Source organism: Pholcus phalangioides, unplaced genomic scaffold, assembly GCF_987345545.1.
Source record: "Pholcus phalangioides strain wild (caught in Gottingen) unplaced genomic scaffold, Ppha-v1.0 ptg000011l_1, whole genome shotgun sequence".
Lineage (NCBI taxonomy): Eukaryota > Metazoa > Arthropoda > Arachnida > Araneae > Pholcidae > Pholcus > Pholcus phalangioides.
Window position 1 is genome coordinate 6,398,810 of NW_028301604.1, and position 25,346 is coordinate 6,424,155.

The 25,346-nt window shown below is 32.9% G+C and overlaps 1 protein-coding gene and 1 non-coding gene across 5 annotated transcripts in view; one reads left to right on the forward strand and one right to left on the reverse strand.

Annotated features, from left to right (window-relative positions):
* The window catches only part of LOC149079990 (uncharacterized), a 29,622-nt gene extending 8,233 nt beyond the window's left edge, over positions 1-21,389 (reverse strand). For 3 of the 4 annotated variants that reach the window (XM_089238910.1, XM_089238909.1, XM_089238911.1), the window contains exons 1-10: positions 21,334-21,389; positions 20,569-20,738; positions 18,899-19,048; positions 18,014-18,051; positions 16,135-16,271; positions 14,454-14,536; positions 10,294-10,387; positions 9,299-9,416; positions 1,885-1,952; positions 1,074-1,158 (exon numbers count right to left, since the gene is read on the reverse strand). In XM_089238910.1, the coding sequence (XP_089095036.1) occupies positions 1,074-1,158; positions 1,885-1,952; positions 9,299-9,416; positions 10,294-10,387; positions 14,454-14,536; positions 16,135-16,271; positions 18,014-18,051; positions 18,899-19,048; positions 20,569-20,738; positions 21,334-21,359 (969 nt within the window). In that variant the 5' untranslated portion in view covers positions 21,360-21,389. The remainder of the gene's footprint in view (positions 1-1,073; positions 1,159-1,884; positions 1,953-9,298; positions 9,417-10,293; positions 10,388-14,453; positions 14,537-16,134; positions 16,272-18,013; positions 18,052-18,898; positions 19,049-20,568; positions 20,739-21,333) is intronic. The other variant, XM_089238912.1, reaches the window with a different exon arrangement.
* On the forward strand, positions 11,140-11,211 carry TRNAA-GGC (transfer RNA alanine (anticodon GGC)). The gene has a single exon. It is a non-coding gene; the product is annotated as a tRNA-Ala (tRNA).
* Positions 21,390-25,346: the final 3,957 nt, after the last annotated feature.

Below are 25,346 nucleotides of genomic sequence, written 5' to 3' on the forward strand. Positions count from 1 at the left end.
ACTTGTTGAAATTTTCACTCAAGGATGTTTCATAATTTCATGCGTTGAAGCCAATCTTCCAATGGTTTTGTTTTCAAGTAAACTTGTACTGCATTGCCTACCACAACCAGATTTCAGTTTTTGGGACACATTGGGTCAATATACATCAGACACTTCATTTGGACCTGCTCAAAGCAATAGCAATGCCTTTTACAGCCTTTCTTTTGCTTTCAAATGAAGTACTCAAAGGATTTATTGTACAAAATATGCGACAACTTCAGTAATTTTTTTTAATGAAAACTAATCTGATAGTTTTCCACTTTTATTCTATTATGTCTTTGATATGCCATATAGATGTGATCTTTGAAATTTGCATATAATCGGAAGTTTTTCCAAACTTTTGACACAGCTATTTTTCAACATTTCGAGTTTAAAAGATCCAAAACTTATTTTCCATGACTAAAGTTTACAGTATGTTTTTGTATTCAGAATACATACTGTAAACCCCCTAAGAAAACATACTCTAGACCCCCTAAAATGTTTCCGTCATTTCCGGAGTTCCTATGGCACCTACGACAAATATTCCCAAAACAGGCTCCACGGAGGCATCCACACATGTTGAAAACGCTTTCTGCGGATGATATTGGCTGAAAAATTTTAAAATTACAATGGTTTCTACAATGTAATTTTTAGGTCTATCAAACAAAAAAGACAAATTGTAGTCTTTTTTCTAGAACCCATGAAATTTTTATTATTCAAAGGATACAGTTGAGTTTCAATATCTCAAAAAAAAAGTGCTTCAGAAATAGATATTACTTAAAGTTATTAAAAATTTTAATTGCAAAACCTGGATTTATTGAAAGTATATTACACTGGAGATTATAATTACATCAAAATGTTTAAAATTTGAGTTTTTGAAGTTTGAATTTGATCTCCGTTATTAGAGGAACTCTTCCTAAAAATTCATTGTGTGATTGTTTTCAGTCAATAATTCACAAATTTGCTATGAAAATAGCTATGCATACATTCATAATATAATATTCGTAATAAATGCCAGAAAAAAAATGAATTTTTCATTAAAACTTATACTAAACCTGTTTGGACTTCCATAGTATGCTTGTCGATGGCAATGGTTCTACTTGGAAAACATCCAAAACTGCATGAGATATCCACCGATTACTGAAAAATAAATTTTATTAATTGAGACAAAACATTGCAGTAACACATTTAAAAGAACAGTGCTTTTCAAAAAACATATGAAAGAAATTTAACATAAACCAAAAATGTTTCTGATTTATTCCAAATTTCACTCGAATATAGTCAATTAAGTCATTCATTCATGAATATGATGGCACAAAATGTGTTTAGATATGCTATTTTTCAAATAATTACCCCCCCCCCCTCCCCCCCCAATTTAAAGAATTTGCAATTGTAACAAGAGAAAGGCATGCTATGCAACCAATCATCAAGCCAATGACTGAAATTGATATGACATTCCTTGACATAATAGTGTCAGCATATTTAACACATGGAATTTCATGCTTTCAGTACAAGTTCTTCAGAGGAATATTTATGAGGTGCATGTGTGGATTAGTAATAGGGCAGTGACAGTCACTACTGTAGAAAAAAGTTGCAACTTTCAAAGAGCGATTGGAGGAAAATAAATGAATGAAAAAGACACATACAAGAATGTCCAAAACATTTTTAATTGAATCCATGTCTGAAAAAAAAATATGATAGCTGCTTCATACAAGCAATATCTTTGCTTTTGGGGTACTCATCAATCAGCAATACTCCATTTAGGCAAGCATTATTGTCCAGTAAATGAAAATCTGAACTGATTCGTACAGTAATATTTTTCAAGAAAAACATCAGAACTAAATAGAATTTATCAAAATATCTTACTCCAAAGCTTCCAATATTGTATCTTCATTTATTATGTCTCCTCTCCCAACATTAATGAACACAGGAGCCTGTTAAAAAAAAAATGCAAGTAAAAAAAGTGTACATATATATAATACTATCTATCTTCAAAAACAAAGGCAAATGTTTGAATCCTCACAACTACTGCCCGGTATCATTGATCAATACTTCTAAAATATTTGAAAGATGTGTGGTCCAAAAACTTCTTCCATTTGCTATCAATTCAGGGCTTATACCTCCTAATCAATTTGGTTTTATTCCTGGTTGATCACTACTAATTCAACAACTATTATGTCATGATTATTGGACGGATGCCATTGAAGAAAAAACGGAGATTGATATTTTGTTTATTGATTTCCACAAGGCATTCCATAAAATACCATTCTCTTTCTTAAGAAAATCATTTACAGAAGTTGGAAGAAGAACTGGAAAGAATAAATTGGGACAACTTAGGCATCAGTGATGTAAGAAGAAAAGGAAGAGAAAATCGAACTTGCCAGTGGACCATAGGCGGAGATTGACTTGGAAGTCTGGGGAAGGGGGGCTGATTATGATGTCAATTCATACATACATTAGATCAGTCGACTCCACCTTTTTTCCCTGGTTTTATTCCTGGTTGATTACTACTAATTCAACAACTATTATGTCATGATTATTGGACAGATGCCATTGAAGAAAAAACGGAGATTGATATTTTGTTTATTGATTTCCACAAAGCATTCCATAAAATACCATTCTCTTTCTTAAGAAAATCATTTGCAGAAGTTGGAAGAAGAACTGGAAAGAATAAATTGGGACATCTTGGGCATCAAGGGGGGCTGATGATGATGTCAATTCATACATACATTAGATCAGTCGACTCCACCTTTGATGCTGGGGGGCCATGCCCCCACGCTCCCGTATCTCCACCCATGCAGTGGACATGTATTTTACTACAGAGGAACAGATAATGAGAGAACCAGGAGTAGAATTTCTCATTCATAAAACTTGGAAAAATCATATTATTGAGTTGGATAGTACATCTGATAGAGTTGCAAAGTTGGTTATGCAAATATCAAGCAGATACCGGATACAGATTATACAAATCTATGCACCAACAACAAGCTATTCTGAGGAAGAAGTAGAAGACTTTTATATAAAGAATTAGACGAGCTGCATAGTAAAAGAAACCATAACAAAATAGTAATGGTCGACTTCAATGCCAGAATTGGAGAGAGAAGAAATAGCGAAAGCTCAGTTGGAAGTCATGATTACGGAGTACAAAACGAAAGAGGAAACAGACTCGTCGAATTGACAGAGAGCGAACAGTTATGCATTATGAATTCATTTTTTAAGAAGAAACCCCAAAGAAAGTAGACTTGGAAAAGCGCAACTGGAACAACAAGTGAGACTGAATACATCTTATCTAATAAGAAGCATATGACCCAAGACTGCAGTGTTCTCAACAAATTCAATACAGGAAGTGATCAGAATGGTGAGATGTAGAATAAGGCTTAACAGTAGAATGGAAAGAGTGAAACTCATCAAAAATACAAAAACTGTCATTGATATGGTAAAGCTTCAAGAACATTGATATAAATTCCAGTTAGAGCTGAAGAACCGATTTGATTTGCTATATAACACCACTGAGGATGGACAAGATGTCACCATGATGAACAAAACTTCCTTCCACTACCCTAAAAGAAGTAGCAAAAGAAGTTGCTGGAGAAAAAGAAATCAAATCAGTGAAGAAAATAACAGAAGAAACAAAGAAACTGATTGAAGACCATAGAGAATTTGAGATTAAGAAGAATGACCCTAAATCAAAAAAGTTGAATATGCAGAACTTTGTAAGACAGAACAAAAGTGGATTACAGAATATGTCAGGAAATTTAATTGTGATATTGTAAAGAAAGCATTGGAAAATAATAGGAGGTTAAAATCAGCAAAACAAAAACTGTGTGTTGGGAGAAAAGAAATTTTTGCACTAAAAAGGAAAGATGAAACCATCACAAAAGATAGAAATGAAACCATTAGTACTGTTGAGGAATTTTTTAATACTCTATACCAGCGGTTCTCAACTGGTGCTCCGCTGAGCTCTTGGGGCTCCTTGTGCACTCTCCAAGGGCTCTGCGGCCACTTGTAGAAAATAGATAAAAACAGTAAAATTAAAAAAAATTATAATTGTGAATATTTTTAAATAGTAAAAATAAATCAGTAACTTTGATGAATAATTAAATAATGGGCGTATGGGGCTCCGCCATAGAACTTTTTCCTAAAAAGGGCTCCGTGAGTCAAAAAAGGTTGAGAACTGCTGCTCTATACAAACACGAGAACAGGATCGGAACAGAGGAAAGGGAGCAGGAAGGAAAGAAAATAGAGCAGAATTTGTACAAGTGGCGCCTGTGCTGAAAGAAGACGTCTACAAGGCTATAAGATTTATAAAAAAAAAAGAAAATGCCCAAGTGAAGATGGGATTTCATTAGGCATTATAAAAGAAGCAGAATTTGCCAGTATGCTAGCTGCTTTGTTCACAAATTGTCTTATAAAATCGGATGTGCTTGAAGATTGGAATAGCACAATGATGGTTCTTCTTTACAAAAAGGGTGAAAAAGAGAATATCAAGAACTATCAACCAATCAGTCTCCTATCAGTAATTTATAAAATCTTCACCAAAGTGCTGAACATATAGGTTTGAATCCAAATTGGACGAAGCTCAACCAAAAGAACAAGCAGGATTTCGAAGTGGATTCAGTACAATGGATCACATCTAAACAATCCAGGAACTTATAGAGAGACACAAGGAATACGAATTACCATTGTGTATAGCCTTCACTGATTTTGAGATAGCATTTGACTCAGTCTTCACATCTGCTGTTGTTGAAGTTCTAGATGTGATTGGTTTAGAGAAGACAAGAAAATATATGACAAAACAACTGCAACGATTCGTTTGGATAAAGGAAAAGCAAAGATTAAACTTGGAAAAGGAATCAGACAGGGTGACAGCGATAATTTTAGAAGTAGTATTCAGAAAACTGGATTGGGATAAGAAAGGAATTAAAATAAATGGAGAGTTTCTCAACCATTTGCGTTTTGCAGACAACATTGTTGTCATCAGCAGTAATCCAGACGAACTAGAAGAAATGATATAAGAATTGGCGAAGGCAAGTATCCAGGTGGGCTTGAAAATGAATCTGCAAAGACTAAAGTTATGTTCAACCCCTTTGCGTTGAAGAGGACAATCTTGCTCAACAACAGAGATAGAAGTAGAAAGCTATGTATACCTGGGACAAGAAATTATGATGGACAATGGAATCATTAATGAAATAAACAGAAGGATCAGGATTGGATGAAACACTTTTGGCAAAAAATTGTGTAATTCTGAAGAGTCACATGCCATTATGCCTGAAAAGAAAAGTGCAGACGTGCCAACTTTTGTAATCCAGAAATCCGGAGATTCTCCCGAGGGGGTACCCCCCCCCCCACTCCCCGGCACTCATAGACTCGACCAAAAAAAAAAAAAAAAAAATCACAAAAAAAATTTCCGAAATTTTTTTTTTGTAAAATCAATTTAAAAAAAGTCCCCCCCCCCAAGGCAGGTTCTGCATTGCTCCTGAGCAGAATATAATTCCATGTCGGTCTTTCCATGCAGAATAGGGAAATCACATCTATATACTGTTCATAAAGCATAAGTGTTTCCTTTCGTGGATGCTATCAGTGATTGATATAATCTTGGGTATATGAACTCAAAAGCTTTATATTTTCTTTCTGAAGACATATTTAATTGGAGGAAACAATTTAAAAAACCTCAAAATACAAAGCTGCTGACGAAAAAACTTGTGTTTATACACCGCAAGGCTGTTAATGGAATACAATAATGATTATACAGGAATTTCGGCAACCAAAGTCATGTCTCTGATAATTGATTGCCGATAAACGCTACGTAAACAAAGTCACGTCTTTACCAGTTGATTAAATACGACCACCAAGACTTATTTTTATGGCTGCTCGATGGAAATGACCATGGTTGTCCTCAATGGGTATTTTCCCTAACGATGATGGTGGTCATTGACGTCACAACAACGCAAATTTTCTGCCAAAATCCAGAGAGCACGAGGAATGATGAAAAATCCGGAGTCTCCTACCTAAATCCAGAGAGTTGGCAGGTCTGAAAGTGTTTAACCAGTGTGTGCTATCAGTACTGACTTATGAAGCTGAAACATGGACACTCCCAAGCAAGGTCATACAAAGGCTACAGACAACACAAAGGAGTATGGAAAGACGTATGCTAGGCATCACAAGGAGACAGAAAATGAATCATTTGGATAAGGAACCACACAAAGGTGTATGATAGCATGGAAAGAATTAAACGTTTGAAATGGAAATGGAGTCAACTGGATGGCTAAAGCATCAGACAGAGCAAAATGGAAAAATTTAGAGGAGACCTTCATCCAGCAGTGAATTGAAAATGGTTATTGTTGATGATGATACATGAGTATTTTATTGTTTGTTATGTACTCAGGAATTTTTTAAACATTTATTAGTGTCATCTTTTATGTATTTTCCCCTCTACATATGTTCGTGTTTCTGATCAGTTTATCGTTTTTACTGATATCCCTGCTTTTTCTTTCCATTTTCATTGATTGTATTGTGCACCTGGTGAAGTCAGAGCCCTTTGGTCTTTCACAGGTTTATATACTAAATAAATAAAATAAATAATAAATAAATAAAACAAATAGTGAAATCTTGATATCACAATATTCTGTAGACCAAGAAAAATACTGTTGCAGAGGATTTTTTTTATTATATCCAGTATTTTGCTGTAGTTAGTTTTCACTATATATACTAGCTGTTACCTGTGGCTTCGCTTGCATGGATTTTACAATCCGAAAACTCCTTGGCAATATAACATTTGAACCCCTCATGACCTTCTTAAGGGATGAATTTTCGGAAATCCCATCTTAGTGGGCATCTACATTATAAAATATAATACTGACTAAATTTCATATTCATGGCTTCAGAGATTTGGGCTCAATGATAATTGCTCCATATAACCTTTGAACCCCCTATTAGGGGGTTGAATTTTGTAAAATCCCTTCTCAGTGAGTCTGTACATTGCAATATCAAAGTACTGACAAAATTTCATATTTATAGCTTCAGTGGTTCGGCTCAGTGATATTTCTATATGTTAGCTTTGAACTCCCCTTAGGAGTAGAATTTAAAAAAAAAAACCTTCTTAGTAATACAAATACAATACAAAATATACAAATGATATAAAATTACTGACCAAATTTCATGAATGCTACCTCTGAGCCCCTTAGGGGTTAAATTTCGAAAAACCCATTCTTAGTGAGCCTTTACGCTATGAAATGAAACAATTGGAAAAAATTCCATATTAATGGTTTCGGCCGTTTAGGGTTGGTGATGATGAATCAGTCAGGACATGTTATTTTATATGTATAGACGTATAGACTATCTGTTACCCACACCTTCACTCATGTGGATTTGGTGATCTGTGAATTACTCGGCGATGATTCCCCATATAACATCTGAACTCCTCGTGATCCCAATTGGGGAGGAGCCTTTCAAAAATATTGTCTTAGCGGGTATCGACATTATAAAATATAATACAGAATGTAATACTGAATAAATTTCATATTCTTGGCTGCAGCAGGTTTGCCTCAGTGATGATTGCTCTATATAACTTTTGAAACCTTCCTCAATGGCTGAATTTTGAAAACTCATTGAATCTACATTATAATATAAAAATGCTGACCAAATTTCATATTTATAGCTTCAACTGTTTCGGTTTGGCATAATTTATCCATATGACCCCCCCTATTAAACTCCTTTATCATCTCCTTGGGGGTCAAATTTTGAAAAACCCCCTTCTTAGTTACTGCTATAAACTATAGCCACTGCATTTGAGGTACAGGAAGTAAGTTGCTTTAGAATCAATCCAGGGTTCTGAGCGGTGGTTCTATCTATCTAATTAGAACACATGATCAACTGACCAATCGCAAAACAATAGTGTATGTCAAGTCACTCATGTGCATAAATACAACCAGAGACTCTGGAAAACTTGACTTCTGATCCAGTTTTATCAATTCTCCTGAAGATGCCAGCCATTTTGTGTTGGGGAAAAGTTGAGAACTAATTCAAACGGACTATGGTCTTTGAATCTGAACAGACAATTTTCATCAAATGATGGCAGCGAAAACCTTATCAACTATTTAGAACACGTGTATCGCGCATCTGGTTCCATGCCATGTTATGGACATTTGGGAGATCCAGGTGATGGCTCATGTTTCCCCATCTATAGATAGTTTGCCTGGTCCATTTTATCTTAGTACCATCACGTGTTTACCCATTCCAATGGTCAACACTATCCAAGCAACTGGATTTTGGAACTCTTTTCATCCCGATAATAAAACTCCTCTTTGACACATTGCATCTAGTTGGAAACACAACCAGATAAACAATGAATATGTATCAGTTCATGCAGAAGTAGAGGAATATAAAGCCCAGAACACACACAAAAGTTTATTGACTATACCTCTACCATGTGTTTTACCATATTACTTATGGCTGAGACACATCTGCAAGCTTATTGGGTCATTTTACTGGTGCGGCTTGCAATGCTGCAGCTGACCATTATGTTGGTCTCTGAACAGGAGGTATGATCAGTAGCTGTTGCAAAATGGAATTAAAAAAAAAAAAAATCTTAATAAAAATCATATGGTAATGAACATAACATTTTTTTTTTATGGATTTGACCAAGAAAGTGATCTTTATTTAAAAATTTGCAATATTGGAGCTATAAGAAAATTTTCAGTTTAGATGTTACAAAATATTGTCATAAAAAAATTCAATAGTTACACAATGAAAAATGGTTTTTGCTACTATTTATCACAGAAAATCCTTCTACATGATGTGTGGCAAAGCTACTCTGAGGGATAATGTCATGAATAGGGATGTGCCAAATATTTGAGTAAAACAATATGCATTTCCGATATGTTATTCTTTAAACATCCACTCAACAGATAAGATTTCAAAGATTTATTAAACACAAATATGAAGTAAAACTAGCACTGATGTTCATATGATAGTGATAAATGTTGGTTACTTGCATGTATAATCCGACTTCATTTGCATAAATGACTGCTAGGTAACTCAAATGATAGACAGTAAAATAAAAAAGACCAATAAATATAAGAAGCCCTAATACGAGAATTTTAACAGAATAATAACAATTTTTTTTGAGGAACACAACTACTTCTTTGAAAAAAGTTGAAAAAAATGTGAGAAACAGTTGCTCTAACAATATTTTACTTGAAAAATCTTGTGATAGCAAAACCTTTTTTCTTTAAATAACCATTTTTTACCACAATTTTGACTAGATAAAAATCTATCTTGCCTTTTCACACATTCGTAGAACTTCTTTATGGAGCAATCCTCGTGTTCTTGTTGTACTTGGCAGAGTATTACATAAATAATCACACTGTGGTAGAACATCAGCAAAACTTGTAGATATTCTAAATTTAAAAACAGATGTATATTTTGCAACTTATTCAAAACTGAATATTTTAAAATATATTTTAAAGCAATAAATACTCTCTCAGTTGCATATAAAACTTATATAAACTGCAAAAGAAAAATTACCTTTAACATAATATATGCTGCAATTCACATTTTGGAAATATAATAAAATATCATGCTTTCATTTCCAAAATTCTTTGTCCTATCATCTTTCTAAAAAATTTCTTCTTGGAGCCCTGTTCCTTAACCTCCTTTTTTCATACTTGCAGCCACTTATGTCCCCACTGGTCCATTTTAGTATCCCTTCTGGGGTGATACTGACCACTTTGGTAAACACTGCTTTAGGTGAATACTAGATTACTTAAAACCTCCAGGCTCTTCCAAAACCTCATGAATACTTGAAAAGTGAAGAATAAGAATGTTATTGGAAAAACATTATTGAATAGGCAACAAGAGCTAAAAGTTAATTGTAAACTTATATAAAGGTGCATATACATTAGCGCATGCTGATCTTTTAGCATACGGCATGCTGCAGAGGTTCTAATCCGCTTGTGGGTACACAAACTTCTTTTGTGTTTGTTGAAAAAACTGATTCCAGGTGGGTCCAGTTCAAATAGCTCAAGAATCGTTCACAACACCATACAAATTACTGGCGACTAATTGCGAATACTTGCATTGCATGATCCACGCACCCTAAGCCGAAGCTTTATTATGGCAAATTATGCTGTTTGAAAACAAAGTATGCCTCAAAGCATCAAAACATAGCACAAAAATGTTATTCTTGTAAGCACTATAAATTCAAAATATTGCAATACTCTATGAAAACATCACATTTCTTAACAATGTTTTTTATCTAAGTGAAAATTTTCTTACTGGTCAAAATGAGCATATTCTTTAGCACCAGGACTTCTCTGATATCTTGACAGCCCAATCACTTTACAACCCACAGCTTTGAGTACCTTTGCAACTGTTTTTAGTTATATAATTCATGAAGGTATCAATCAAATTGAATTTGAAAAAAAAAAATACTGAGAAACAAAAAACAAGATTACACATATTTAAATGGTGTTAACACATTAGATAATGTGCACAGTTTTGATTCAGAACTGACAACAGTAAGAAAATAAAAATACTTACAATATTTTCAATTACTGTGAAAACTAATATTGTTTTTTGATAATAATTACTTTGAACATAAAATTTTATCGAATATCTATCATAATGACATGAATGTCGCTCTCCACTAGTTAATACAAGATATACAGAAGACTGGATGTTGTGAAGATATTTATTATTTGAGATGTTAATTTTTTTTTTAAGGAAGGAAAAAACTCATCTCTGCCTCTACCGGGAGTCGAACCCGGGTTCCTCGATTGCCGGACGAGTGCTCTGACCACTAAGCTACAGAGGAGATAGAGATTTTCCTTCGTTAGAGTGTATATGTGCCGAACGGAACCGTGCAATGGACAGTGAACCGATCAGCTAATAGCTCATTGATGACGAGCCACCAGATGGCTATATATATGACATGAATGTCGCTCTCCACTAGTTAATACAAGATATACAGAAGACTGGATGCTGTGAAGATATTTATTATTTGAGATGTTAATTTTTTAAGGAAGGAAAAATCGTCAATGAGCTATTAGCTAATCAGTTCACTGTCCATTGCACGGTTCCGTTCGGCACATATTTATGCTCCAACGAAGGAAAATCTCTATCTCTTCTGTAGCTTAGTGGTCAGAGCACTCGTCTGGCAATCGAGTGACCCGGGTTCGACTCCCGGTAGAGGCAGAGATGAGTTTTTTTCCTTCCTTAAAAAATTAACATCTCAAATAATAAATATCTTCATAACATTCAGTCTTCTGTATGTCTTGTATCTATCATAATATTTTAGTTAACCAGAAATATAAAACTGAAATTAGAAAAAAAGTCAATACATTTCAAATTTTATTTTTGAAAAAATTTTGGTATCAAACAATGTAATTAAATTGAAAAGATTGTATTATCTTTCCATATAATGCTTTAATTGAAATTTTAACCCTTTCAGCAGCAACCCCCGAGATATCTCGTCTCATACCCCAGAAAGAGTATAGGATGGCTATGAAATAACCTCACCCACAGCTACCCAAATTCTACCAATGACATTTTTGTGATACACAGAAGAGTATTGTTGACTCAAACAATTCAGGGCTAGTTCCAAGGATGTATTTGTTCATTTGGAGCCATTTGAGTGGCTTTTATTAAATAAATGACAGGAACGTGGTCAGGCAGAGCCTTGGACATGCCAGGGGCGTAGCCAGAAATTTCGTTCGGGGGGGGGGACCAAAGTGACAGAACAATAGATTTGGCCATCTTTTTCCCTTTTTTCGGTCATTTTCTCACATTTCGGGGGGGGGGGGGGAACCAGACCCCCAAGTCCCCCCCCTGGATACGCCCTTGGGACATGCCAAAATGGTTTAAGGGAAAAGAAATATTGTAATATATAGTGGCAGTTCATGGTTGAATGTTCTGGAAAGTGCCAAAACAACATTTCATTTCAAGATACCAGTAGTCAATTTCCACAACTATGATTTTCGTAATTTTTTTATTCTAATTAATTAGATAATTTATGTATTGAAGTTTTATTTTCAATATGTTTGTTCAGATAGAAACAAATTCACGCCTAACTTGGCTGAATTGCACATTATGTTAAATTTTTTTTGTACATTAAAGGTTTTTAAATCAATTTATATTTAAATTTTCACGACTATATTTTCTATATGCAAAGAATGAAGCAACTAATGAATGAATTTTTTAAAAACATTGAAATTGAAAACTCATACACTATTAATTTTTAAAATGAAATTAAAATTAAAATTTGTACACTATTATTTTGAAATTTGCAGCCGCATCTGTTTTACAGGCTGTAGTCAGCCCATCACTAGCTTAACCAAAGAAAAACAAATTAGGTGAACCAAAAAAATAATTTCAATATTATTTTTAAAAAAAACTTTGAAAAGTATCAGTCTAAAACTGACATATTTGTATAATATTTTTATTCTATGCACATTTTGTAACGTTTTCTCACAAAAAAGCATGAAATTTTTCAATAACGAAAAATTTCAATGACAAAATAATTACAGTTGCTATCGACAGATGACGTCAAAAATATTTTTAACTTTAGTACCATCTGTTGGCAATAAATATAACTATTCAGACAACAAAAATTTTATTATTTGATAAAATACTGTCTTTTTGTGTAAACTAAATTGTTTATGCTTTTCGAATTATTGAATTACCTTTTGATCACCTTAAGGGTATTAAGTAAAGGAAAATTTCTCTTTTGAGTTAATTTTTTCACTTGCATTTTGAAAAATGTGCTGTCACATATTGGTGAAAATATAGTCAAGTACCCTAGTAAAATATTGAACTGCATGTATAATTAAAAAAATTAAATTTTCTTTTTTGTTTGATTAACTCAAAATTTCCACAAACGTCAAGAAAATTCTTGCGTACATCAATTTTAGCTAATTTTTTTCATGGATATGGGAAATTTATCACTAGTTCTCCACTGCTACATCCTTACTTACAGAACTCTGAGGAGAAAGGCATTACTCCTTGAGTGCCAAAAATATGAACTGAACGTGTTGTTTAATTGAATCTCTAGCTACAAGTTATAAATAATTCTCCTGCAAATGGAAACCACATTTCACTTCAGAATATTTTTCAATCACAGTAATAAACCCACGGGATATATATCAGTTTTGAGAAATTGAATGAACATTCAGATGATGTAGGGCATCAAATTATACCTAGAAATTCTCCTGGGGGGCGCCTTTGCACTTTCATTACAAGCCACACTCCTGAGAAATATATTAATGGCTTTCATTAGCTGGGAACCAACAATATAGCCCTGATGCAGGCCACAAATGGACTGGCGCAACCGGTGCACTGTTCCGAGGCCCTGAGCCAAATGGGGGCCCCCCCTCACAAGAAATTATTTTGCATTATTTTTTCAAGGGCCCCAAAGAAAAGTCTGCCCCAGGCCCACAGAAGGCATGCTATGGCCCTGCCCTGATGTCAGTGCGAGGAGGAGGAGAGAGCTGATTTTTATACAATGTTGTGGAAGCATAAGTAGTAAATCAAGCTTTGAAGATTAATATAAAGATATTCTAGAGGGCGGAAATACGAGCAGCATGCAAGGGCAAAAATGATTATTTACAACAATGTGAGAGAATCAATGAAAAAGGAGGAAAAACAAATGGATTGAAACAAATTAGGTTCTATTTCTGAATTTTTTTCATTATAACTGGATTTACACAAGGTTTTTATGATTCCAATGCCACCAATAACAAATTTGTGTAAAAAACTTTTATACAGAGGAAAAAGGGGCATCTGTTCATGCATATTTCGTCATAGCAGTGTTTCTCAAACTGTGTTCCTTGAAAAAGCCAGTGTGGGTGTGATTGTATATATGAATATGTTGAAAACAATTTTGTACAAGATATTGTTAGCAGCAACGAAAAACGTAGTTGCTGCCAGACAGCGTTGCTGATGGAGTACAGAGAGACTCAGAGAATAGAGATAGCGAAGTGGTAGGTCGGTCCAAGAGAGGCATCAGAGAAAGTAATTAAGAATAGTGTGTGTACCACATAAGGTTTTAAATATTTAGTAGTTTAAGGAAAAGAAAGTAATACATATGTAGAATATAGTAAATAGAAGTGTAAATAGATCATTCAGTAAAGTTCAACTCTTGTACTGAGCTTTCTGAAGAAATTATTTAGCGTGGACTTTTTTGTGTTTATGTGTGTGGCGTGATTTTGCCTGCATAATATTGTGAATAGGTAACAATATGAAACTGCTATAATATCAATGTAGCGGTTTCAAAATTTATTGAAAAAATATTATATAGTGGGATTTATCAAGTTTCATTTCAGACTAATGACAATTCCAAGCAAGGTTTGAAAAATATCCCTATAGTGAAATTTATCATTACATTAAGAATCGTTGTAAGGAGCTTTCACTGTATAATAACAAAACAAAAGAAAGCTTACCACCAAGACCCATATTTCCAACTCCTAGAATGCACACTACTAATTCATTCAGACTTCGATTTTCATGATTATTCATAGCAGACCTGCATTTTTAAAACAGATATTATCACATTTTGTCAACCTTTCAAACTTTCAAAATGGTGAAGCAGAATGTCAAGTTTTTAATCAACTTGTTGGAATAAAATAAGATGTTCTGTTTTAACAAGCGAATAATAATACACTTATTTAGCCGAAACAGTCATAACACCATTCATTTATAAATACTGTAATTATTGGAATAATTAATACATATGCCAAAAATCAGAAAATAGTTGTAAACTTAACATAAAAGCTGCATCAGTTCATTCATGCACTACACTTTCACACAAAATAACTTGAACTTCTACCAGACATGTTTTTCTTCATTCCACAAAAAATATTTGCGGGAAAACACTTGCTACATGATCAGTATTAATTTGTCAAAATTTGAAATAAACTTATATTTGCAAGTGATATGATTATTTCTCTTAGCTTTCCACTATTCAATTTCTTTAAAACTGCCCTTTTCGAAAACAAATTCACACCCCAATCAAAAATCATGTTTTTGGGGGTTGGTCACACCAAAAATAAATATATATATAAATAATAATTCAATTTTTAACTGAAACAGCATAAAGATTACAAGCAAATATGACAAAAAATTTCAGAATACAATTGCAATGTAAAATTTTCAATTTGGAAACATGGATAAACATAAAATTCACAGCAAGAACATTGAAGTCAATGAAATATTTGAAGATTTTGAAATTGAATATTTTCAAAGCTAGCACTCGGCTATGGGAAGGTGAGAACACCCAGACACTGGCCAGAGGCAAAACGCTTCCAAGAGTACTTATGCAGAGCCTAAACAAAAGTACTCAAAACTCTTGTTTTTCCCATGTAGTACTTTGAAAGTCAACTTGGCACAGAAACATCAAATATTTGAATACAAAGTAAAAACGAGAATGAATAAGAATATAAATGCAATGAAAAATGCAAAACAAATGCAGAAAATGAAAAAGCAACATGTTAAATAGGCCTACCTTACTATCAAAACTTCTCTAAAATGAATAGGCTATACAAGTACACTAAATCTTGAAAAAAAAAACTAATAATGACAGCAATCAAGGTAATTTTTCTAGACTTAATAAGTATTTCAAACAATTTGGGTTTAATTGGTATTTATCAAGAGAAATGACTTCAATTTTAAAGTTAATTTTTTAACTACAATTCTCGTATCAGTAAAATTAAAAAAATTTTTTTTGTTAACTTTCTTGAATTAAAAATATCACTAATACTACTAATGATTAATCAGCATATTTCAAAATTCTAAGGAAGTAATAGCTGGCAACAGTTTTCCTGCTACGTTTTCAAGTTGGAGGATGGGGGAACCACATAAAAAAATAAATTTCGTATATCACCCAAATAGAAAAAAATGATTTAAAATGGGCATGTTATTTGTATACTTTTTCAAATTGAAAATATGTTTCCATCACCAATGACTCAAAAGATAAAGGGTGCATGACTTTACACCTTGTATATTCATCAAAATATTCAAAAGTATTTAAAACTGAATTTTTTGTTTCAAATAAATATCCTTATGGGGGAAAAAATCCCACAGAATTTCACTTTTATCAAAGCATAATCAATTACCAAAAGTTACCAGGTTTTTGTTTCTTGACATTCATGATAGAAAAGCAAATGCTTTTCAATGCTCAATATTTGGCAAAGAACATATTCAGCCATCATCAATGCAAAAGCCATTCCACTGTGCCTAGTTACAACAAACTTTGGAGCTACCTTTTTTGAATGCATAGAACATAAGATTAGTATCTCAAAGGTTGAAAAGACAAAAGCAAATGTTTCACAATTTATAAAACAATTTTTTTTTGTGAGGTTCTTAATTATGGAATGAAGTAAAAGCACTGTGAAATGACGAATTTGTTATTTCAGATGCAGAACATAAAGTACTTTTTCAACTTTTGGTAATACAGTACAGTAACCTCTTTTTACATCATTCAAACACAATTTGTTGCTTTTATTGGAAGTGCTGTTAAAAATTTGATTTTCATTGGAACATAGATAAAGTTCTCAGTTATATAGTGCCTCTAGCATAACATACTTTTTCTTTGTCTGCCAAAAAGTATGATATAAAACAAGGGATAATAAAAGTTACATTGATCATGAAGATTTTTGGACTCTGTGCAAGTAAGTTTTTTTTTTAAATTTAACCACACACACACATGGGGCAAAAAACCAAAATCATTTGATTTTTTAAACAGTTTTAGATGTCCTGCATATTTTTCAATGTAAGATTAAACTTTTGTGAGTATATAATAATAAAGGGGGTCGCCACAAAACCCTCCTTTGTCCAAGTAATTATATCGTTGATTGTTTTTGTCACACCACAGTCATTTTCTGCACACAAGGGTTCATTAGACCAAGACCTACAATTTATTGCCGATTCCAAATGGTAGCCTTTTTATACTCAGAGAGGTTAGTACGCTAACCCGTCAGTGTGGGATCTCTGTGGTAGCAATCTTTTTCTGTGGTCATGTCATCATTTCTGTTGTACCCGTATCAGGAAAGTTTCTGATAAGGACGAACCAGGTATTGAACTTGCAACACCTCTAATTGGATTTCGATTTTTTTGGCATAAGGATCATCTAGGTCACTCTAAACATCTTTTGGTACTTTAGGCGAATATCTTATTGACCTGGGCTACCGCGCCCAAGTAGTTACAAAATCAAATTTAACATTTATAAATATGGTGACCACAGATGCATATACTAAGCAAGTTTTTTTTTTCTCTCTTGTAAAATCTTGCATTCTTCTCAGAGGAATATAAAATGACGTTGCTAAAATTAGCTGACAGTAAAAAGTAATTAAAAGTAGGACATTCACTTTTATATGCTATTTTTCTTCTTGATCACAGTATGGATGATGGCTGCACAAAAAGTTTCAAACACAAGTTTAGCAGCGTTTTAGATTTTTTTTGCTTTGTGGAGGAGGGGACTATTTAGAGACCTACAGTTCATAACTGAATCTGGATAGATCTTTAAATCCCTTGCTGAAAAGTTGGGTTGGCACCCTTCTCCCTCAGCGAGGGGAGCTTCCTGACACAGAAATTCACTTTTGCAGTAATCTTGTTGCTTTTTCTGCCGTAGTTCTGAATCAGGAAAGGTTCTGACAAGAACTGAGTAGGCGACAAACTCTGGACACGTCTGAAAATTTATTGGTACTGTGTGTTATTGACTTTGGCTACTGTGCCCTCCATAGGCTAATTGATATATGAAGTGCTAGTTATGTTCATGTAATATCTTAATCTTTTCATTTTTTCATGGATTTTACTGGTGATAGTTGATACTCGGAAGTTTTTTTGCTTCTCCTATTAAAAAAATTCATTTTTATATAAAGTCTGTGTGGTTAATAGAAAGATATAATTTAAATCAGAAGTTGTGCATATGATTTTATCCACGCAAACAGATAAAAAAAATATATTGACATGCAGTTAATTAAAAGAAAATAACATAAACTAATACCTTTTTCTCGTTAACAGCAGCAACCAGATTTTCCACTCCTGAAATGTAAAAATATTTAATACATTTGATATATTACATGAGTTATGACTTTTGTGAAATAAATTTGATGTTACAGAAGATATTATTTTCATAATGATATAGTAATGTATTTTTATAACTTTTGAGTTCAGTACAAACACCTACTTCTATGAGCAAAATAAAAAAAAAATAAAAAATATACCTCTTATTTTTTATATCTTCTTTTTGCCTAATAGTTGAAACATCTCTCCTATTTATAGAAATATTTATAACTTGGTGAGATAGATTTCCTCATATTTATATAGGTTTTAATAAGTTTCTATAATTTTGATTTTAGTGCAATACTGATAACATATGAGATTTAAAAAATATACTGACCTATTATAAATTAGGTGTTATTATAATTTTTTGTATCATGACTTAAATAATTAAGCGGATACACAAGCACCTAATGAATTTTGAAAGTTAAACTGAGAAACTGAATTTTTTGGATGTTATGCCGAAACTGATATTTGCAAAGAAAAGTGATTTGTCTCCTTCGGGAGTCGAACCCGGGTCCCCTTGTATACCATCAATTTCTCTGTATATTTCAGGCTGAAAATATACCATCTCTTGAAAGTTAAACTTGAATGGCTCGATTGATTTGAATATAACCAGGAGAAAAATGACAAAAAAAAAAAAACACGATAGGTTTGATTAAGTTTATGAAAACCACTCTCTTAAAAATTATTTTTTGGAAGAAAGAGATTAGCTTGAAAGCATTTTGTATTTAATGAAGAATAAAAATCAAATTAAATTCTTCTACATGAAAGTGATAAAAAAGGAAATTGTCTGGTAATATTTCAACCTAAAAGCCTTTGTTCTCACCTGCCCAGGTAGAGTGTGCCCACTGAAGATTAGGCAGAGAATCATATATATCAATCAATACTTTGGGGTCACACAATAGAACTTCACTGTCTTTTAAAAACGTCAAAGTTTCTTCAGTTGGCCACTCTTCGCTTGAATCTGGAGACATATCTAAAAAACCCCCATCACAATATCATTAACCATTTAACCAACAATATTTCCAAAATGAAACATTTTTGTCTGAACATATATCAGGAAAAAATGATTTGAACAATTTCCTTATTGTATATAGTAGATATTTTTTAAAAGGTAGTTCATAACATTTGAGTTATCAATTATTTTGGCAGAATTTTCAAATCTGTCATTTTTTGGGTAGTTTGTACAAGTTCCAATTAAAATTTGCCAAAAAACCTAATTGGGTGCAAATTAACATTTTTTATATATTTGCCATTTAACATAAAAATTAAAATGAATCAATTTGATTTTTGTATCCTTACATATGACCATGCTACATGGGTTCAAAAATGCATGTTCTATTTATGAAGCATTTGCGTTTCAGTAGAGCGGGAATTTGGGCAATATCTGATATATAAAAGATATATCTGAGATATATATATATCTGATATATATTATAGAAAAACATTACGATCTCACATGCATACACACACCCCAACACTTTCTTACATGCACTCATTTTTTAAAGATTTTCCAGAGGAATGTACAAGGTGCATGTACAGTTAAGTAGTAGTATACGATGTGTAATAAACTATAGTGAAACTTCAATAGGCCAGTGCCGCTTTAACGCATGGGCCCACCCTGGCGCCTCAGAAAGACTAGTTGAATTTTCGAGAATTGGCCAGGTAAGGCCTCAGAAATATCACTTGGCCCGAGGGCCCACGATGCTCTTAAGATGATTCTGCCATAGGCAGTCACCTCTATTTCCCGGCCAGCTTCCCTTTGTGGACAGTTTTCTTCGGAACAGACAATACACTCTATAGACATAATACAAAAATCACCCTTATTCTGCGTCCACCTCTGTATGTTTCAAAGAGAAAACATTTTCTTACACAACATTTAATAAAATGAATTAAAAGTACAGTTAAACTTCCATATCTCAACGTACTTCTAGCGATTGATAATACAAGTGTCTCTATGTGATTAAGTGATTCCTCAAAATAATCACATGAAATTAGTTGAATTTAATATAGATAAGATAAGAATAGAAGGGAAGTTTATTGGGAAAAAAACTCAACTCCAGCAACAAAATAAATTTTTGTGAATGAACCAATTATTTAAACTAATAAGCCTCACAAATTCACACTACAAGAAATAATTTAGTTAGTTTTTATTTCTGACTTATCAATTATTGAACTGGTTCTGGTGAGCTTGGGATGATAGCCTAACTTATTAATAAAACAGTCAAGATTTAACTGATAAGATAAGCAGATTCTGTGTTTGTGAAGAAAACTGATGTTGCAAGTCAGAGAATTTCAGATATCTCTTGCAATTTAAGACAACTCTAGTTTCATTCCAATAACTTTTTTGATTGAAGTTCTGATATCATTGTCAATGTGTTTCCAAAAGATGTGTATTAGCAAGCTTTGATCACAAGGATTCAAGCACCTCATGCATATTTGGGTAAAAATGCATGTTGAAAACATTTCCAACAGCAAGAAAAAGTAAAAGCATACTTTCAAGATGCATAGTCTTTACTTCTACTCCTTGTGGCACACTTTCAATAACATATTCATGTATTTTTGGTATTCTTGAAGCAACATAAATTGTAGGCATTATCTTCCTTGCGCCATCTGATGCCATGTTAAAAACAGTTTCACAAGCTGTGCGTGTCAAACTCAGAAATCTAGTAACCATTGAAAGATATGAATAAGTTAATATGACCATATATTAAATTCCCATCAACATAATATATATCTTTAATTAAATTTCAACACCAGCTACACAAGACAGAATGAACAATTTCTTAAAAATGAACAATAAAAATTGATAAATTATTTACAATTTTTGATAACTGATAACTACAGTTCAATTCACACAGTAAAAAAATAAATCGTTCAAAATTTTCAGCGGAATCAAGTAAACAAAAAAAAAAAGTAATCTTGTTGAACTTGAAAAATACTGAAACTGAGGCCACTACCAATTTTTGAAGCTTCTAGAATTTTACTTGGGTACGTAACTGATACTCAACAATAAAACCTGTGGACACAACGAAACCTTACATTTAAACTGAAAATTAAACTTTCGTGCAAGATTTATGTTTTAAAAACCTATCCTGGACATGATCCAAAGATGAACCGAAAATTTGCATTTAATTCTTCGGATATCGGTAAAGTCATCTCAGCAATCAATGACTATTTTTTAGACATAAATAAATAAATGCCATTTCAACATTTAAAATTGCTATTTTAAAGCGCTATTATACGAATACAAAACTTCACCTTAACTTTCCCACGCAAGGCAGCATTAACGCAAAGTTTCAAAACATCGACTGTTAGGACGGCATTAACCGTACTTCATAATGTTGTTGAGTAGAACAAAAACAGTCGAACTTTATCCTGTAAGTTCGGGTGACCATATGACCATAAAATTCCTTATTTTTGCTGGAGATTTTCCAGATTTTTATTTGGAGAAGTCCAGTTTTTTTAAAAAAAGATTAAATTTGTGATCTTTACTGAAATCGTGTAAGTGAAGGGAACTTTAATAACTTATAAACTATATTATAAAAATTATGTCAATATTATGACAAAACTAAAGATCATATTAAACCACTGAGCTATAAGTAAAGTTTACATATAGCTCAGTTTATTAAACTTTTTTTAATGAAATTGATTTTGATTCATTATGACCTACAGTGCTCTTTATTCTCCGTTTTCAATTTTTCAGCAATTTTTCTTACATGTGGCATTTTTGGCAAAAATTTAGGATCTTGATGTCCTGTATTTTCATAAATAAAACATGGTCATGGTGACGAGAAGGACATAGATTATTATTAGACTGACCATACATTCCGTATTTCCCGGGACAGTCCTGGTTTTTACTGTTTTATTCATCGAGTTCTCTTAAGAAGACACCAACGAATAAGGCAAATACACGAAAATACAAAATTTTTCTGTATTTTCATGTATTTCCTTATTCGTTGGTGTCTTCTTAATATTCTTGGGCAAAGTTGATCAACTCTTCTATATATTACTCTCGATGGTTTCCAAAAATGTCTCGGTTTTTCACGTATTTTCAATGCAGCCAACTTGACTTTTTTTTCATTTTATTCTTCAAATCAACGGTTAAAATTATCTTCCCAACTCAGAAATTACATTAGGATAATCACGACTACAAATATTCATCTTACATATTTGTGTCGGGTTTTTTTTTAAATTCTCTACAATTTGTAGTAGTTCTTTATCTCCCGCGATTGGCGACTTTTCTGGGATTTTAGAACGAGTTAGCAACTTTGCTTACTTTTGTCATCATTTTGGCGATAATTGGCAATTTCCCGTATTTTGAAGCTCCACATCCCGTATTTTAATCGAACAAATATGGCCAGCCAAATTATTATTATTAAACGTAAAAATATGAGTAGAAGATATGTTTTATGCTAAAACTTTTTCATGGTTTTCACAGCTGATCAGGGATATACGTATACCTATACAGGGTTAAAACTTGCATCCATTTGAACTCAAACAATTCGTGAACCTTAGTTATGTATAGATACACGCTTCAATAGGAAAAAAAAATTAAATAATGTGCTCATTTGCTCATTTTAGATATGTCATTTCTGTTGATAAGGGCTGTATATATAGCAAAATTTAACTTGTTCTGTGGTCCCCCGTGTTCCCTAACTTCTAATTAAAAAGTTGTTACCCTGTCTCCTTTTAGCCCAACAAAAAAGTTCCTTGTTTCCAAATGCAATATTATCCGAGATATTTGAATTGAAAACTCGCTGAAAATGAGGGAAAGAACAGCACATGAACAGTACACAGAACAAGCTTGTCCGTTAATATATGCTGTTCTTTCTCTAATTTCAGTGATTTTTGGACTTCGATATCTCAGCTAATATCGCACCTACAAGGAATGGGTCCCAAGTTGCAGTCCTCAAAAAATTATGAAAAAATTCAAGTAAATTCATCGCACCCAGAAACAAATAAAAAAATAGCGGCGGAATGCAATTATTAAAGCCACAAAAAATTATTAACAATGGCAACAGTTGGCTATTCATCACGTCTTGGCGATACCCATAAAAAACTTATTTTCATTCTTTCAATACAACTTCTTTCTTCGAAACTAGTTATTTCTCTTTAATTTTTTTTTCTTTGTGTGTGTGTTGTACCAACACCAGCCATAGTAGAACTATAGCTGGTGTTGACTGTACCTGATCATGTGTTTTTGAATGGCATTACTCTAACCCTTTAGGGTTGCGGGATTTTTAAATTCATTCTTGACCTCTACTGGCGTTCAAAATATTAACATTAAAATTTTTTTTTCAGTGAACCATAACAGTTCCACCGTATGTTTTTTCTAATTTTGTGCATATTTAAATGAGTAGAATCAGTGAATGAGTAAAAAAAGTTTTTCAACATTTTTTGAAGACCACACCTTTCCTTGTTAGAAACATAGAAGTTTTGTTCTTGTGCTGAGGAGAGGGAGCAACAACTTCGTAATTTAAAGTTAGAAGACCGGGGAGAGGAACCGTATAAAAAATTAAATTTTATACCTCGGTACACATACGACCCCCAGTAAAATAAATGACGTATCTAAAATGGGTACGTTATTTGGACACATTTTCTAATTTATTATGCCTGGGAACTTTCCCTGATTCAGTATGCTATTCGTGTCTGGGGAGGAGACTGAATCAAAGTTAAATCCGATTAATATTTCTCTGAATAAAATATTACGTACAATGTTGTCGTTATCAAAATGATTTTCGCTTTAATCTCAACAAATTATATACCGTTAAAATATTAATGTTTATACAGAGAAATCCCTCGTGGTTTGAAATCAAAACTGGATCAAACCCGGAAAGCACGCGAGGAGTTTTCTATCACATTCACAAATCCAAGAAAACCATTTTCTGAAAGCAGTTTCTTTATCTCGCCCCCAGAAACTACAATAACTTAAACCGGGATTTAAAAAAATGATATAAATGAAAACTCTTTTATGAAATCCATTAACAACTATATAAATAACCAATAACAAAATTTCTGTACTTTATATGAAAAATAATTAGATTTGGAAATCTTTTTAAAATTATAATAAAATTGGAATTGGCTTGTGATTAGATTGATTGTGAAAACCGTGTTTAAGTCTATGCTATTCACTCTGCTCTATATGTGTGTTTGTGACCAACATAGATGTTCTATATACATAGTTTGTCTTGGACGGATTGCCACTGATCCCTTAGGCACAACAGAAGTGGACCATGTATGTTCTACGTGTACATTCGTATATGTGCCGTGTTGCAATTACTTTGTGTATTTATGAATTGTATATGTGTGTGTGTGTGTATGTTAATAAATTTCAGTTTCAGTTTTTCAATTGAAAGTACATTTTTACAGCGAAAGGTTTACGAGCTATTTAAGGCGAAAAAGACTTATATACATGTATAAGATTTCACCCTGTATACATTTATGCAAGAATCAAAGATGACAATTTTTCATCAAGTTATTTCTGATAAACTTTTTTTACTAAGATGCAATAGCGTATTTAATCTAATTTAATTAAATATTGGATATATTCATTATTTTTTTGATTCTTTATGAGATTTACATGACAGAAAAATCCACAGTATGTTGAGTCATAAAGAGATACTTCATATACTGGCGACCAGGACAAACCATTCTACAACTCATTTTGGCAAAGAAGAGGAGTTGAAAAGAAAAAGAAAGAAAGAAAAGGAATAGTTGATGTAGAAAAAATAAGGGAGAAAATAGTGAGATGCTTTTTTTTTTTCTCCTGGCAAATGCGTCAAAGAAAATTAAATTTATGTGTGCTGATGGGAAAAATGAGGCCGACTTCCGCATTTTAACGTCCTGCTCTAATATAACGTTTAATGGAGGCGGCGAGAAAGAAAATGAGCAAAGAAGAGAGAATCCGTAATGTTCGCATAAATTCTCAACATCGTACATCAAGTAAAAGGAGATCCAAGTCCGTTTTTTTCTTGCCTTCCTTCCTTATTCTCATTATTATTTTTCTATTAAGGTGACCACATGGCGCAATGAACACTCGATTCACCATTTAATTATACCTTGTTTTATCTAGTTTTTTTTTTTGGCCAGCTATTGTTTTATGAGATAGCAGTGAATTTCTTTTCAAAAAACAACAATAATGCCCCAAACAGAATCGAAGATAAGCGGGGGCGTTTAATTATTATTACTGTTATAATATCAAGTTTAATTTGAAAACCCCGTTCTATAAGTGAGTGCGGATAATATTTGCTTTGAAAAAAAAAATAGGAGAA